Source organism: Macrosteles quadrilineatus, unplaced genomic scaffold (assembly GCF_028750875.1).
Source record: "Macrosteles quadrilineatus isolate MER2022 unplaced genomic scaffold, UCM_ALF_1.0 Scaffold_3__2_contigs__length_128488019, whole genome shotgun sequence".
In the NCBI taxonomy this organism is placed as follows: domain Eukaryota; kingdom Metazoa; phylum Arthropoda; class Insecta; order Hemiptera; family Cicadellidae; genus Macrosteles; species Macrosteles quadrilineatus.
In genome coordinates, this window is record NW_026542596.1 from 30,980,804 (window position 1) to 30,996,574 (window position 15,771).

The window sequence follows — 15,771 nt, forward strand, 5'->3', positions numbered from 1 at the left end:
ATTCATTACAATCTGTCGAGTGGTTTCGGAGTCCATAAAGGACAAACAAACATACATTGGATTTTATTATATACTAGCTGGTTCGACAGACGTTGTCCTGTCCTAATGTGGTTTTAGGTCAAATGCTCGTTCATTTTCAAGATGAGCTCGTTCGCATGGCTCAATCACATCCTGGTTGAAATTCGTTCGCTACGCTCACTCACTCGGGTTGGGGCTCGTTCGCTGCGCTCACTTGCCTTCAGGTTAGCTCGTTCGCTACGCTAACTCACCTCCAGGAAAGTTCGTTTGCTACGCTCACTCACCTTTTGGTTGCAAATTAGCTGTTGTCATAAATTTAAAAAAAATAACAGTGCTGCACCCTGTTGGTAAACCTATTAAATGTTTAATGCTTTTGCACATCACAGAATCAAATTGTTTAGTTGAACCAGCTGTTAAGATTCTTTAATTCCATTTAAATATGAGTACTCATAAGGTTAAAATGGGAAACTCCAGAGCCACTGGGGCGGAGCCCTTTTGACGGATCTGCACCAAACTTCACACAAACCATCCTTGAATAATGATTAATAATACCTGAAAGTTTCATTACAATCTGTCGAGCGGTTTCGGAGTCCATAAAGGACAAACAAACAAACATACATTGGATTTTATATATATAGATTAGTTCTTGTGTACATAATAATGTATGGTAAACATGTTTACGCTAGAGACAATCTATTACTCTAAAAGAAAGCATATCACATTATTGAATTGAAAGTATTATTTCTGATTTCAGCGACTTATCAAAAATTAAAATAATAAAGATTTATTTCAGTACAGTTTTCTTACAGCACACTAATTTCAATACAGGTTTATTTCCCCTTCCTAAAATCGCCTTTATCTCAATCAAACTCGCTAAACCTAAATAATACAATTCACGATTAAAAATCTTTGAAAAGTGGTGACAGAACAATTGTTTGAAATCATCCACATGTCACACTGTTTACCGAAAAAGAATACTAATGATGAACTCATAATTAAGCGTACACCTGTGTGCACCGGGTTTAAGGGAGGGGGAGGGGGTAACAATCCTCCCCACTAATGAGGTGCAATTATTTCTCCCCGCAGTGAGTTCAAACTCAAACTCGAGTGTGGTTGGAGCTCATTCGTAGCTTGGTTCAGTCCGTGGTAACAACTACTGTACCATTCCTGTTCTTACTTATCTATTGTTACGTGAACCGTAATAAAAGTTCGGAAAGGTTCTAAATTAAATTTAAAGTTTAGGTAGGTGGTTCGTGTTCGCTGGCCCGTAACTAGCTCGCGATGGAAAGCTTCAGTGTTTCCAGTTTGAACTTCACCTCGCCAATAGATATTGCGAGTATAGTGAGTTGTTTGTTTTAACTTGTAACTGTGTTAGCGTTTTTGAGATATCTTAGGCTGTCCGATATTAGGTTTGCGTTAGAGAAGTTTTGAGTTTTTTAGTTTTTAGTCTTACAATTTTGATTTACAGTAGCTTAATATCAAAATGTTTTATGGGGGTAATAAGGTAAATATGATATATATTCAAATCTGGATTATAAACTTAAATGTGTAGATACAGTCCTTTTTTTCAATTCAAGCTGCAATGTCAAGAAAAGGGGTATGTTCACCACGATAATAGTCTGACAATCTAGACCCCCCTCCCAGCATGTATGAATATGTGGATTATGGATTAAATACGTTAATATCTCTGAAAAAGTATTTGGTTGTAAGGGGTTAAAACTTTTAGAGGAAACGTGATATTTAGAATGGTGTACAAGGCGATTCTTCATCGTGGAACTCTTATCGACTCGCATCTGATTCAATTCAAAGCACATTTTCCCACCCTATCAGAAAAGATATTTCTCATTCCCGTTTCCGAACTTAATCATTACACAACTAATTCAGTAATGTTGATATATATGTTGATAATATGAGTCGTGGTCATAATTCAAATGTTCTATGTTGCATTCATTGTTCATTCGTTCATTGTTCATTCGTTCATTGTTCATGTTCATTGTTGCTATGTCAAATGTTGTAGTTCTATTGCTTAAATAATTCCGCTTTGTATTAGGTTGATTTTTTTTTCAAATTATAAAAGTTACCTTCAAATCTGCCAAGTAAAAACATTAATTTGTAAAGTGCAATCAATGTATTTTACTCCTACTAAAGAAATTTTCAACATGCCTCAAGTACTTTAAAATATAATTTGGTCGAGTATTTCTTCGGCCATAGAAATACTTATAATTGAATCTTTATAGTTTTTTTCTCCGGAAACCAAACCACCAAAAACCTATTCTTCCATGAATCTGTGCATAGTTAAAAGAAATTGATTGGCAACATCGCCTTGACTGAAAAACTGCTCAACAAAAATAAGTTTTTACTGGCAACAATGAAAAACGTACGATAAGAGTTTCTAGTGTCATGACAGTTAGTTGTAGAAAAGAGACCACTTCTGACACACACACGCACAGTCAGTCCCACACAGACACACTTTCTTTAAGATATATTTCTTGGAAAGAACACAGGCTGTGCTTATCCTCTTCGCTTATCTCAATTATAACAGTACTAAAAGTTTCAGTTTAGAGTGGTGTTAGAAAGTGAGTGCAACGATAAACAATACGGTATCTTATCACATTCATGCCGTTGTTTTGTGAGTTAAACAAAGTTAAGTTAAGGTAAGTGTATCAACTACTTTCACAGTTAGTTCTGTTGTCGACGCCTTTTTAAGTAGATATACAACCAGTGGCCACTACTAGGTATAGTTACAATGTAGAAGGTAAATCGAAAGATTAGTATACGAGTGAATTCCAACTAAAAGATATTTTTATGGAAAGAAATAGTTATGACTATTAAATTCATTTGTATCTATGAACTCCAATGAAATCTTTGGCGATTTAAGGTAAACGGGTTGAATTATTATGAGAGCGTTACTTACTTTCTAACATATTGCTTTAGTTTTTTGTTCAAAACACATTAAACTATCCAATAAACTAAAAATCGTGAAAAAATACAACGTAATCGCAGATTGTATCCATTTTAGTCAATTTTGTTGTCAAATGTTAAGACAAAAACTTTTGCGTATTTGAAGAGAAATGAAATCGGAAAACTAACTGCCAATCACAGTACAACTCATCAATAAATATGCAATCAATAAATTGCATTGATAAGATACAAATTTTAATACATGTATAGGTTCAAGTAAAACCAAAGATTTTGCCCTGGATGTACATTATACAGGGTGTTTCCAAGTCTGGACATATTTTGTGGACTTGTTCCTTGGGCTAAGACAAAAATAAAATGTCATTTAAGTATGGGTCTAAAATGCCTAGATGTCTGTTTGTCAATCTGTTTGTGATTTTTGTGAGTTATTTTATATCTTGGGAATTTTTCAAGATAGGAACTTCAAAATTTGTAAAAATGTGTAATTTATAAGGTATAGAGCTTTTAAAAAAAATCGTTTCAATATTTCAAGGTTAATATGGTGGCCATTTAGAATATTTAATGCCAAATTTCATGAAAACCGTAAATACTATCGAAATTGGTTTTAGTATTATAAATATTAAAATTGGTTTTAGTATTATAAATATTAAAAAGATAGGGAATTTAAATCCAAATCAAATGAGGCCTTTTTGTTAAAATTCTATGACAAACAACCGAGTTATCCGTTTTTTTCTACATTCGGTTACGCGATTTAATAGGACAACCATCTTGTTTATTATTTACTATTTTACAGAGCAGTATGGTAGTCCTATAAAATTGCGTAAGAAGATATAAGAAAATTCTTAAAAATCACAAACAGACTTCTAGGCATTTTGGACCCATACTTTTACGGCATTTTATTTTTGTCTTGGCCCAAGGAACAAGTCTACAAAATGTGACCAGACAATTTGTTAACACCCTATATTATTTAACTACACTGTGTTTAAGCATACAGTTTCAGAACTTGTTTTTTAAGCTAAGTTACACAGTTATGTTAAAAGAAACAATTTCTTCAAAGTTCCAACCTTATGGTTATGAAAGCAGTTGGGGTTACGATGTTCAACCGAAAAGACAATAACTCTAAGACCAAGTTGGAAATCATCTTTTGTCAAAACTTGGCAACTTGGGTTGTTCTTTTAAAGCTTTTGTTGGAAAATAGATTACCTCTTGTTAATTCGTAGTATGTTCATCTGTTAGTTAGTTTAGTATTAAGTAACGTATAATCTTTTTTAATCTGTCAGTTTTTTTTTTCATTTTAAAAATTTAATTTTCGTTTTTACTGTATTTTTCTAAGAGAGGTCGTTATGATTAAGGTCTTTTCGGTTAGAAGTACTTAAAATGAAAAATATAGTTCTGTTGCTAAAAGTGTTTAATATAAACTATAAATTAATAGCTAATGCATCTCGTCTTTATACCTTTTCATTTTGTTTGCTTTTATCAGAAAACATTATTACTTAAGGAGCAGGTTGATTAACTATTTAACTAAATGAGACCACCTTCTTTTGAAAAAATAAAAATTTAACTTGAAATTTACATTGAAATTCAAACATAAAAAGTTATAAATATGACTGCAATAATTCTATAAACGACGAATCTGTAACATTCTATTTAATCGCTCTCGGGTATACACATTAGGTACTGATACTGCACTCAGATTCGCTTTACCCACTTTTAGGTATCTGACAATTCTATTTCTGTGCTGTCACAGTCTCCATTATACGCTTGAATTAAAATATTGTCATTCCACTAATTCGTATAAAATTGAGGAGGTTTAAATACTGGTAATTTAACAAAATGCAACAAGCAAATTTCATAATAATTAGGAAACTGAGCAACTGATGTTAACCGTAATCATCTAAATCGTTCGACAATTAAAACTTTTCGTACAACGTGGTGCTTCTCTCATCCCTTGATATAACCAGATCGTCAGCATTAGCCCAGCGATCCAGTGGAAATATTGTTTATTAACATTTGGACAAAAGGCGTTACAATTAATAACCTTGTGTCCTTTGACCTTAGAGTGACCTTAAATAAAACTAAACTCATAAACCGCATAACCACTAAAAATAAATAAATAAGTGCATCAATTTATTTGCGTTTAGTTTATATTAAAATATGTACTCTATTATAGAGGTGTTCAACATCAAATGAAACAGGTTACCGGTGACTGGTGTACCCGACGGGGTTTATACATAAAAAAGGGTAGTCGAAAAAATGGCCATGAAAAGGGATTGCGCGTGTAAGATTTATTAGGTATATAGCACAAACTCGGGACATTAACTTTGGGACAAATTAAAACTTTGTTTCTATGTTACATTCCAAAATAGGGTAATTTGTTATTCAATGAGTCAGCATTTGAGCTATTTTTCCTTTTGTCAAACATTTCGGTAATGATAGATTTAGGTCTGTCCGAACATATCATTTAAATTATTTTGTAAAATGGTTATTCCACAAGATTGATACGACCGCTAATGAAAATTGTACATTCATCATATTTCTTCATGTTACACTGTATTTACTTCGGAAGCAAGTTTCCTCCTTTTTAGGGATCCAGTTCATTCAAGAGGACATCTCATCTTAATAATCTCCTTGTGATATTCCAAGCTAACAGATGTTTCGATAAGCTTGGTTCGTGAAAGTCAATAGAGTCTTGAATTGATCCTTCCAAGTTAAAGAAAAAGGCAAACCTCAAAGAAGGCAGCACCCTAAGTAGTATCTAGCCTAAACATAGTAGACACTGGGGATGTGACCTCTCGATACTTATTCCTTACTTACCTTTCTACAACTCGTTGCCTGGTTGGCTTTTAAAACTTCTCTGTAGTAAATTATTTTCAGATTGGATCTGTTTAATATGTTATTATTATTTGGTACATCTAATTGTTAAGTTCAAAACCAAGTAATTAAATTAATTAAGTAATTAATTAAAGGGACGTTTACGTAGTGTTTTTCTTGATTGTGATCACCCCAAAACTAAGTGCACCAGTATCATCGATGACAATACTCAATTCTAAACAGTGTTTAAAGGGTATTCTCCTACAGCTTAATTTGTCTTAAGGCACGACTAGTTTTGCAACGTTAGAACTTGTAAGTTAACCTCAATGAGCCATGCTAACCTCAATATTATCAGAATATGGTTTAAGTTACCTTGCCTGGAATGATCCTTGTAGTTGTCAAACACGACAGCTGTTTCGTGCTACAATGAGCACATCTTCAAAGTGAAGAAACACAAAATCAATTCATTTCGCCCGCGGTTGAGCACGTCAAAAAACACATAAAGTACATGAAGTTCACACAAAAACACATAATATATACACTTGGCCAAGTACCGCGAACACGCGACGCGGCGCCGGTAATGTGTAGGTCATGACCTACACATTACCGGCGCCGCGTCGCGTGTTCGCGGTACTTGGCCAAGTGTATATATTATGTGTTTTTGTGTGAACTTCATGTACTATATGTGTTTTTTGACGTGCTCAACCGCGGGCGAAATGAATTGATTTTGTGTTTCTTCACTTTGAAGATGTGCTCATTGTAGCACGAAACAGCTGTCGTGTTTGACAACTACAAGGATCATTCCAGGCAAGGTAACTTAAACCATATTCTGCTAATTTTAATGATCCAGAGGCTATCCATCATGAAATTGGAACTCAATATTATGTAGTTAACCTGTTTGACGGTTTAATGTTGGAGCAGCGACGGTCTAGTACACGGACCACCAAGTTATGCAATACCCTGTAATACAGTAAGAACTAAGACAGTTATGCAATACCCTTTAAGGCAGTAAGAACTTCTTATATCGGACGTTTCAGTAGTTTTTTGGACGTGAGGTGATAAAAAGCAACAGAGTCATTTTGCCTTTAGCTTTATAGATACTGAGAAATAACCTATTTGTTTCAAATATTTTAGTTATCATGTTTCAATTAATTATATCTTCCGTCATACTGCAGCAAAAAAGCTGTCTTTAATCCATACTTTGCACACTTGACTAAAGTAGCCCTTTTTCTCCTAAGGGCAGAAAAGAATCGGCTAGAGCCAAGGACATCAGCTGATCTCTTTAACTGGGTGAAAACTGTAAAACTTCCAAGTGAACAATGGTCATAAGTCATAAACCTTTCAACTTGAATATGTAACTTGTTTAAAAATTATTTCACTAGTTATTATGTTGGTATTTTACCTGAGGTTTTGGTTTGACTTTGTCTAAACAATGCATGCTTTGTCCAAGCCGTTTACATTGGTCAAATTATTGACTCAAGTTTGCTTGAATCAAGTAACTTGACTCTGTTTCCAGGGTTTATACTACATTCAAGTAAAAAGAACGATTTTCGCAAGCTTGACTAGTGTAAACGCCGCTTTAGTGTGAATCTTAAAATATTAATAAAATTTATCATTTCAATAGTTATTTTCCCATCTTGCAAAAATATTAATTCTGAATAAGGATTATTTACAAGGTTTTACATCGCGACTTTTATCAGGTTTGCAATAGATTAAAAGTGTATTTGGAATCAACTTTAATTAATTGTATAAACTTTCTTAATAGTTCACAGACATGACGAGAATAATATAACTCGAAGAGATATGTTTAATGTTGTGTATTGGGTTCTAGACCAATGTTTCCCTAAAGCAGAATGAGACAACCGATATTTTAGGAAGATAGTATTTTACTTACAGGGCTAGTAAACCCTGGATTTCAAATAGCGGAATAGCTAGGCTTAAGCGGACGGAGTCAGTCAGCCCACCACTTTACCTTCTTTCTTGTAATTTCCATCTAATCCTCTAGTGAAGTTAAAAATTTAAACAACAAAATGCAACATTACAATATTTTATCAGCGGAAGATTTTATTCAGCAGCCAAACTTGTTTTGATTGAATAAAAAAAGTTGTAAACGTGATTGTATATAAATAATGCTATGTACAGAGTGTTCCGTAACAGTTACATACATATAGTTTGAATACGCATAGAACTAGACCCAAACATCTAAATGGTACCAATTGTTTGCTTTCTAATTTATTTTTTGCTTAATAAAACAATACATTTTATACTCAAGATATTGATAGCAACTAGTGTACCTGTTGCTCGAAACGAGCAATTGTTAAGCACCGGTATTATACAGCAGTTATTTTAAAACTAATTACAGTCATTGATTTTCTATGAGTTTAAAAGATGTAACTAAAAGCTTATGTAGCTAATGGAAATACTCACGTTGTTAATAATAGTTTGATGTAATAAACACGTCTTCTAAATATTTTATCATTTTTCAGAAGCTGGCCTTGTTTTTTGTGTTTTTTCTAGAAATGTTTCCCAACTTATCCACAGCTGCTACCAGTAAAAATTTCTTGTACGGTATATTCATTTGATATGATCTGAATCGGACAAGTTTACTTTACCACTGTGACAACACAATGTGCAGGCGGCCTATATTCTTTGCGTATTTTTCACTTCCAAAGTAAGGTGCATAGCAGAACTGGCAAATATTATTCATCCCTCCAAGTGATTGAGTATCTGGATCTGTTAGACCAGGGGCCCATTTCATAATAAATTAACAACTAATATTATTAGTAAATCAGCTGATCGCCCAGTGCAAATCTACGGTAATTAAAATTACAAGCTACAAGTTGTAACTTGTAACTTGTAGTTTATTATGAAATGGGCACCAGGCCTCTGTTCTACTCTTCTCATACGCATAAGATTTCTTTACTAATTAATTTTCTCTCCACCTGTTTTCAATATTTCATTTTTGAACTCGAGCATTTACTGTTGTTCCAACTTGCATTGGCCTATAACCTCTGAATATTACAAAAATAAATATTTACTCCCCAAAAAGCTTTTTTTTTACTTTATTTTATTTTACAATCTGTTCAGTACAACTGTGAACAATTAGTAAAAGGCATAATATAAGTAAATGACTTGACCAAGAATCTCCCCAGTGAAAGATCTTGGAAAAATAAACAGTCATATCATGTAACTAAAACTATGCAAATCGGTATGGGAGTTCAAGAACTTTCACAATTTTTAGTCTGTTGGGAAATCCACTATTGTCCAGCAAGTTAACGGCTAAATTGTTCTGATGGGTTTCGAGTTTTTCTTGATATTTCTTGCTAATTCTTGTTATTTCTTCAATCACTGACGGTATTTTTAAATCTTCATGGATTGTTTGATTCGAGACAAACCACGGAGCATCAACTATTCTTCGCAGCGCCTTTGACTGAAGTCTTTGAATAATTGCTAAGTTGGATTTGGTTGCCGTTCCCCAAAGCTGTATCCCGTACGTCCAAATAGGTTTGATCATAACTTTGTAAAGTGTGAGTTTATTGGTCAACGAAAGCTTTGATTTTTTGCCTAGAAGCCAGTTGAGTTTACGAACCTTCAAGTCCATTTGTTGTCTTTTACACCAAATATGTGTTTTCCAGGTTAATCTTTTATCCATGTGGAATCCTAAATACTTAACGCTGTCCACTTCTGTCAACGCTATGTTGTTCAAAGTAACTGGAGGGCAGTTTTCTTGTCTCAGCGTGAATGTAATATGTAAAGATTTTGTTTCATTAACTTTAGTTCTCCATTTTTTTTAGTCACAGTTCGAAATCATTTAATGTAACTTGCAATTGATTTGAAGCATCTTGAGGATTTTCGTGAATGGAGAGAAATGCAGTATCATCCGCAAACGTAGCAACCGTAATATTTTTGCCCACGGGGATGTCGGAGGTATATAGTAAATATAAAACAGGTCCAAGAACACTGCCTTGGGGTATTCCAGATTGAATAGGCTTCAAGTCGGATAAAATTTCCTGAAATTTAATCTGGAAGAATCGTTCATTTAAGTAAGATTTTAACAAACTGTAAAAAGAATGGGGGAGCAAGGATTTAAGTTTATAAAGAAGTCCAGTGTGCCACACTTTATCGAATGCCTGTTGTACATCCAGAAATGCAGCAGAACAGTACTTTTTTGTTTCAAATGAATTTTTAATTATGTCTACTAGTCTGTGGATTTGTTCAACTGTAGAGTGTCCTTTCCGAAAGCCAAACTGATGCTCAGGAATCAAATTTAACTGGGTATCTTTTTACAAACAGCTGTTTTTTGTTTTTTTTTATTCGTTCTATATCATTCTTAGGGTTGAAAACTACATTTGAGTTTATTTATTGTAGCCTTGTTTCAGCGAGCCTCACGACCTTAAGTGTAAGAGTATTTAAATTCTAAAACCTTTTTGCACAAAACTACAAATTGAGACGAATATTTTGATAACTCAAACGTTGAAATTGGTCTCCAAATAACTGATAATTAGTGTTCACATAAAAACTGCTTCGTGTATTAATAGTTAAAGATATAGAACAGATAGATTCCAATTTAAATATATCAATTTAACATGTGAAGACAGATCTTTGATCACTATATTTTTTTCAGAATTTTGTGTCCGAACATTTTGCCATAATTAAGATGACTTACTTAAACAAATACAGCATTGGACTCGATCTGGGTTTATGCATAATTATGGTAAGCTTATGCAAGTTAGATATCACTTCAAAATGTAAGTGTAGCCAAGACTTCTTATCCATACTCAATTTTAAGCAACAAGAGTGAACATACAAACTTGGCCAAATGTTATTTTTATTTTAAGTAAATTTAATGAAAAATAGCATTAGTTTTAAAATTGTTGTTGTGTGTATGTAGATAATAATGTGTTATTTCTAGTGCATATTATTAATTACTATCATTATTAATTATTACCTACTAGGTTTTTCAACCATGTGATATAAAAAAGTATGTTACGATTGAGATGAATACTTTGTACGTATTGACGACTCAACAGTATTTCAATCTTCTTACGTGAGTTATGTTCTATATATTTTGTTAATGCTTTTTCTATCCACAAACAATGAATGTGTTTTGTTATGGAAAATACACTTAAATCTCCCATTTTGAGATTGCAAAATAACATAGAAGTGGAACTCTATTTTAATCATTAAGCTTAAAATAATGTCTGTGGAAACCTATCATCTATATAGACATCCGTGCCTGACCCACTTAAAACCTAATCCTCTATTATTTTTGTCATCAAAGCTGAACTAACTTTTGACAGTATCAAACTAATTTTTTACTTATTGAATTTCTACAGAATAGATGAATCTAAGGTTCTTACACTTCAAAAGTTTTAGCAAATTTCCCGTATATAGAATAAGCAATTACCGTAGGTATCGTAATAATAACTGAACCTGGGACTTACTTTTTGTTTTGAGGTCACCAGGAGGTCAAATACCCCCGCCGCAGTAATACCTGCAGACTAGGCGAATTTCCATTTGTCTGAATTTTGAAAAGGTCTAGAGAAAAATTGGGAAATGTTGTGTTTTGACGATCAAAAATGAGTAAAAACAATTTTTACCCAATAGAACCCCCCGTGAAACCCCGTTCCCATCGTCTGATCATGCTGGTTCGCGAACTCATTCAATTTTATCCCGCCTTACACCTTTAAACCAAATTTCATCAAAATCAGACAAAAATTACTCAAGTTATCGTGTTCACGGACACATATATAACTCTATATTATATATGTATACATTTATAAAAAAATAAACGAATTGTGTGTTTGGCCTCTGTGGACATCAAAATGAAAAAGTAAATCGGTCCCGGGCCTAGGTCTTACCTACGGTAATAGCTATACTTCCCTATATGGAAATTCACTAAAACACCATCTGTTCAAAAATAAATTAAATTTATTTACAGTATGTGTGTCTGTTAGCACGATAACTCAAGCAGAAATTATCGGATTTGGACGAAACATTCTGAAGAGTTTGGGTGGGATATCATTACATCTAGGCCTACTAAAAAGTTTATATTTAGGTAATTAACAAGACCATGGTTTAAACCATTAGCCTACAGAGAACGTAAAAATGCACCTAGCACAAACACACGAAATAAATCTTAAATCAGCATGACCTTAAAAAGGGGTGTGGTTTTCAAACTTTCTGTAGTGTTTGTACAACTTACTCATCGTGTACTTTAAACCAAATATTTTTTCCAGGAGGATGAAGATTCTGACAGTGGCAAATACCAGATGACAGACGTCGGATCTTCTACAGGCCAGTACCTAGCCGCGCCTCGCCACGACCCCTCCACGTACTTCCGGGACGCCAGGCGCAAGATAGACTTCGTCATGGTGTACGAGGAGACGATGGTAGCGGGGAGTGCGCAGAGTCGTCGGGCGTCTGTAATGACTCCTCCTCCAGCACACCTCCTGGACAAGAAACTGTTGAAGCATGAAAACTGGAGGCACAGATTCATGAGCAATCTGCGGAAAGCTGGCTTGGATATGGAGGAGGTAAGAAATACTTAAGGTGCTAAATGTTAATATCTTGCTCCACTAGGTGATTCGTTGTTAGTACACTATAGTTACAGACTAATTGAGTGCATCGTCAAGGAAATACTTCGAAATACAAACAAAAAAAATAAATCCCTTTTGTAAATTTAAATTCGAGACTCAAGAAACAAACAAGAGGAAACATGACATTGATCAAAAGCTAGTTATAACATAACATAGACTGGCACACTGAAATTACCTGTAGACGTTTTGCTTCATACTAAATAGGTGAGCAAGGCAAAGTATTGAAGAATAAATAGAATGAAATTACTACAATACATGTACAGACAATGAGTAGAATACATAGCATAAAATGCACAAATTCAAAGAGACACACATCACAGAAACCAACTGTTAACTTTTGACGTAACAACTTTGATTTGGTAGCATTATGTTGAGGTACACTCTTATTTCAAATACAACTATTTCGTTTGGTTATAATTGTGTATTTGTAGTTGAATTTGTTGATATTGAACACATGTTTATATTACAGCATTTAAAAATTAGTTCTATTTCGTACAGTTGGGTAGCATTTTAAACTTTGACACTTTTCATAAGTTTGATCATCATTATGAATGGTGCCATAAGTTACGATCTTGCTTGCCAAATTTCAAACAACTTTACAATACTAGGTTATACAATCTCTTAATACTTTACGTTAATGGAAACTAAAATCGGTACTTTCCTGTTAAAGGGAACATTCATTATTATCGATGATTTTTTTCGATATATCGATATTTTTGTTTTCCGATCAGATCTATTACAAATTGACAACAACAACTAACTGATCTTGTTTAGGCTAAAATAGTCTATATGGATTAAGAAATGAAACTGTTCTAAGCTAACCTAACATAACCAACCAAACTTGCTGTACCATTTAAAACTTCCGTTTGGGTTTGATAATAGAAAAGGCAAATTAAACACGGTATTTTTAAATGTTACAGCAAGTTTGGTTAGTTATGTTAGGTTATTTTTTTAGAACAGTTTCATATACTGAACAATATTTATCGTAGTTGTCAGCTGATATGTTTCAATTTGTTAATATCGATATATCGAAAAAAATCATCGATAGTAATGAATGTTCCCTTTAACAGGAAAGTACCCTAAAATCATATGCAGATTACAGTTTTATGGTTTACCCTAAAAGGCCTACACAAAATTGGTTAAGTAAAGCTGATTTCCTTTTACTTTTTATATATGGTATTTTTCACAGCTACAACAAATTCATTTAAAATGTTCTTAAGCTCACAAATTTTTATACCAACGTAATGCCTTAGTGCGTTGATATTTCCAGACAACCAAATTATATTTTACAAGTCCCTGATGATATTCAAAGTTTTGTAATACAGAAATACTAGTAAATATTTTCATTATAACTTTTTTACATCTACAAACAGTTGGTTTTATTCGTATTTTTCACCTAAATTGACCAAGCTTATAGTAATAAATTTATAGTAGTCTTCACAAAGACAGGCGACTGAGTCTCATGAGGTATCACAATGGGAAGTCGTTTCTTTAAGCCAAAGTGGTGCAACAATAGAAGAAATGGACGACTTGATGCCAAAAACCTCATCCGCTTACATCACCCACTCATACAGATAACAGCCGTGATTTCGCATCAGCATCAGACCGCTAACGTTTCTACAATATTGAACGGATTGTCACAACGGTTTCCTTACTTTTGTTCTCTTTGCTTTCTGTCAATTTTATTCAATTTTAGAGTAAATCTGATTTTGAATAATAGTCTTCTCCTAATATTCTTCTCTTGTATCTTCTCTACCTAATTCTATTGACTTTTCTTATCCTTTTATCTAATTTGGAACTCAATAAGGGATTGATGTTTATATTCTAGTTTCTGTTCACATCACTTGAGAGTTTAAGGAATATATTGTGACATTAAATCCCCTAACCTTTCGAGTCCCTTAGACGAAAAATTCGGAATACTTGTAATAGTATATTTCGTTCCTAGGGCCGAAAATGAGGTTTTGCCGGCTCGAGATAGTTTTTTTAAGTTCGAGACGAAGTCGAGGACTTAAAACGATCGATAGCAGCAAAACCATTTCGGTCCGTGGTACGAACGCTATTTTTCACCACACTATACCCTATTACCACTATTCACCACAATAATAATGCACACTGATAGTCAACCACAACCATAACTTTAAGGTTATGTGAAGAAATAATTTGAGGAATCAGCAAAAATAATAATAAATAGTTGCTAGGCAGTGGTGAAAATAAAACAATTCTATTGCAATGCTATGGATACAGATTGTATATTTACCTAATCCTCCATGTTATACTTCCCTATCCCAAGCGTGATGTATACAACCTCTTTACTTCTCGAGTGATGTAAAGTTGAAAAAACTTACTCGGTGAGGTAATGAAACCCATTTAGATAACATTGAGTGCTTAACTTAAAAAATATACCTCTATGGAGCCAACGACGTTCAACTGGTTCAACGCTATAAATCAGCTGTGCGCTTGAATGTTATTGTTATCCTTTAAAGTATTTTCCTAACCTAGCTTTTGTTTGTAGAAGAACATTACTGTTAGAAGATGAGTGAAATGGATAATGAAAAATATTGTACGTAACCCCCTGTATATTGTCGGGTCAGGTAAAATCTTGTACGTTATACGTTACGCAAGAGCGTGATGTAAAAACGCTCTTACTACACTTGTAATGTAAATAGCTATTACTAATACATTCAGGTTATGAAAGTAAGCGAGCAGCTGATTTTGCGGCCCTAGGGATGTAAAACCCTGCTCGGTCCCGAAATGACGATAACAACTGGCATGGTCAGCAAAACGTAACTTTCAGCCACCAATTGACGTATGTAAAACATCTAAAAACATCATGGTGTGGTGAAAAATATGTGTTTATAATTAAACACACAATAAGGGTGATTAAAATGAGAAGAATTTGATATTTTAAGTATATCCCACAGTAAACGCTAATCTACAATGCATTCTCCGCTTAGAGACAATGCCTTTGACCATCGACCAGGCTTAAAAAATCTACCACTATAAGGTTCTGGGGCCTAGATTTGGTCTTATGTGTCAATAAAGACGGTATTGTGTTTCAGGATGTAGTAGAAAGTCAGAATCGCAAACTAGTGTACTTCATCAAAGTGCACGCCACTTGGCCGGTGCTCTGTCACTACGCCGAGGAACTGAATATGAGGGCCCCTCTACAGGTGAGAGAATGTAACTTAATCATTTTATATCGATAGTAATGTAATATCTCTTTGTCCTTCCTCGTTATGATGCAAATACTACTGGACCAATTTGCCTGTCACGTTCTACAAAAATGGCCATTGTAACTAGGAGTACAATCAAATCTTTTATTTCGCCAAATTAACAACACATTTTGCATTAGCCAGGTCAATACAAAATTAATATTAGAAAATTCTTTGATTTACAATAATTACACATTTGAGCTTGTAAAACG

At 33.8% G+C, this 15,771-nt stretch overlaps 1 protein-coding gene across 7 annotated transcripts in view; it reads left to right on the forward strand.

The window, feature by feature from the left end:
• The window catches only part of LOC128988544 (anoctamin-7-like), a 68,409-nt gene that overhangs the window by 25,113 nt on the left and 27,525 nt on the right, over positions 1-15,771 (forward strand). For 6 of the 7 annotated variants that reach the window (XM_054409922.1, XM_054409925.1, XM_054409924.1 and 3 more), the window contains 2 exons: positions 11,988-12,284; positions 15,407-15,517. In XM_054409922.1, the coding sequence (XP_054265897.1) occupies positions 11,988-12,284; positions 15,407-15,517 (408 nt within the window). Of the gene's footprint in view, positions 1-1,248; positions 1,360-11,987; positions 12,285-15,406; positions 15,518-15,771 lie in introns of those variants that run through there. The other variant, XM_054409928.1, reaches the window with a different exon arrangement.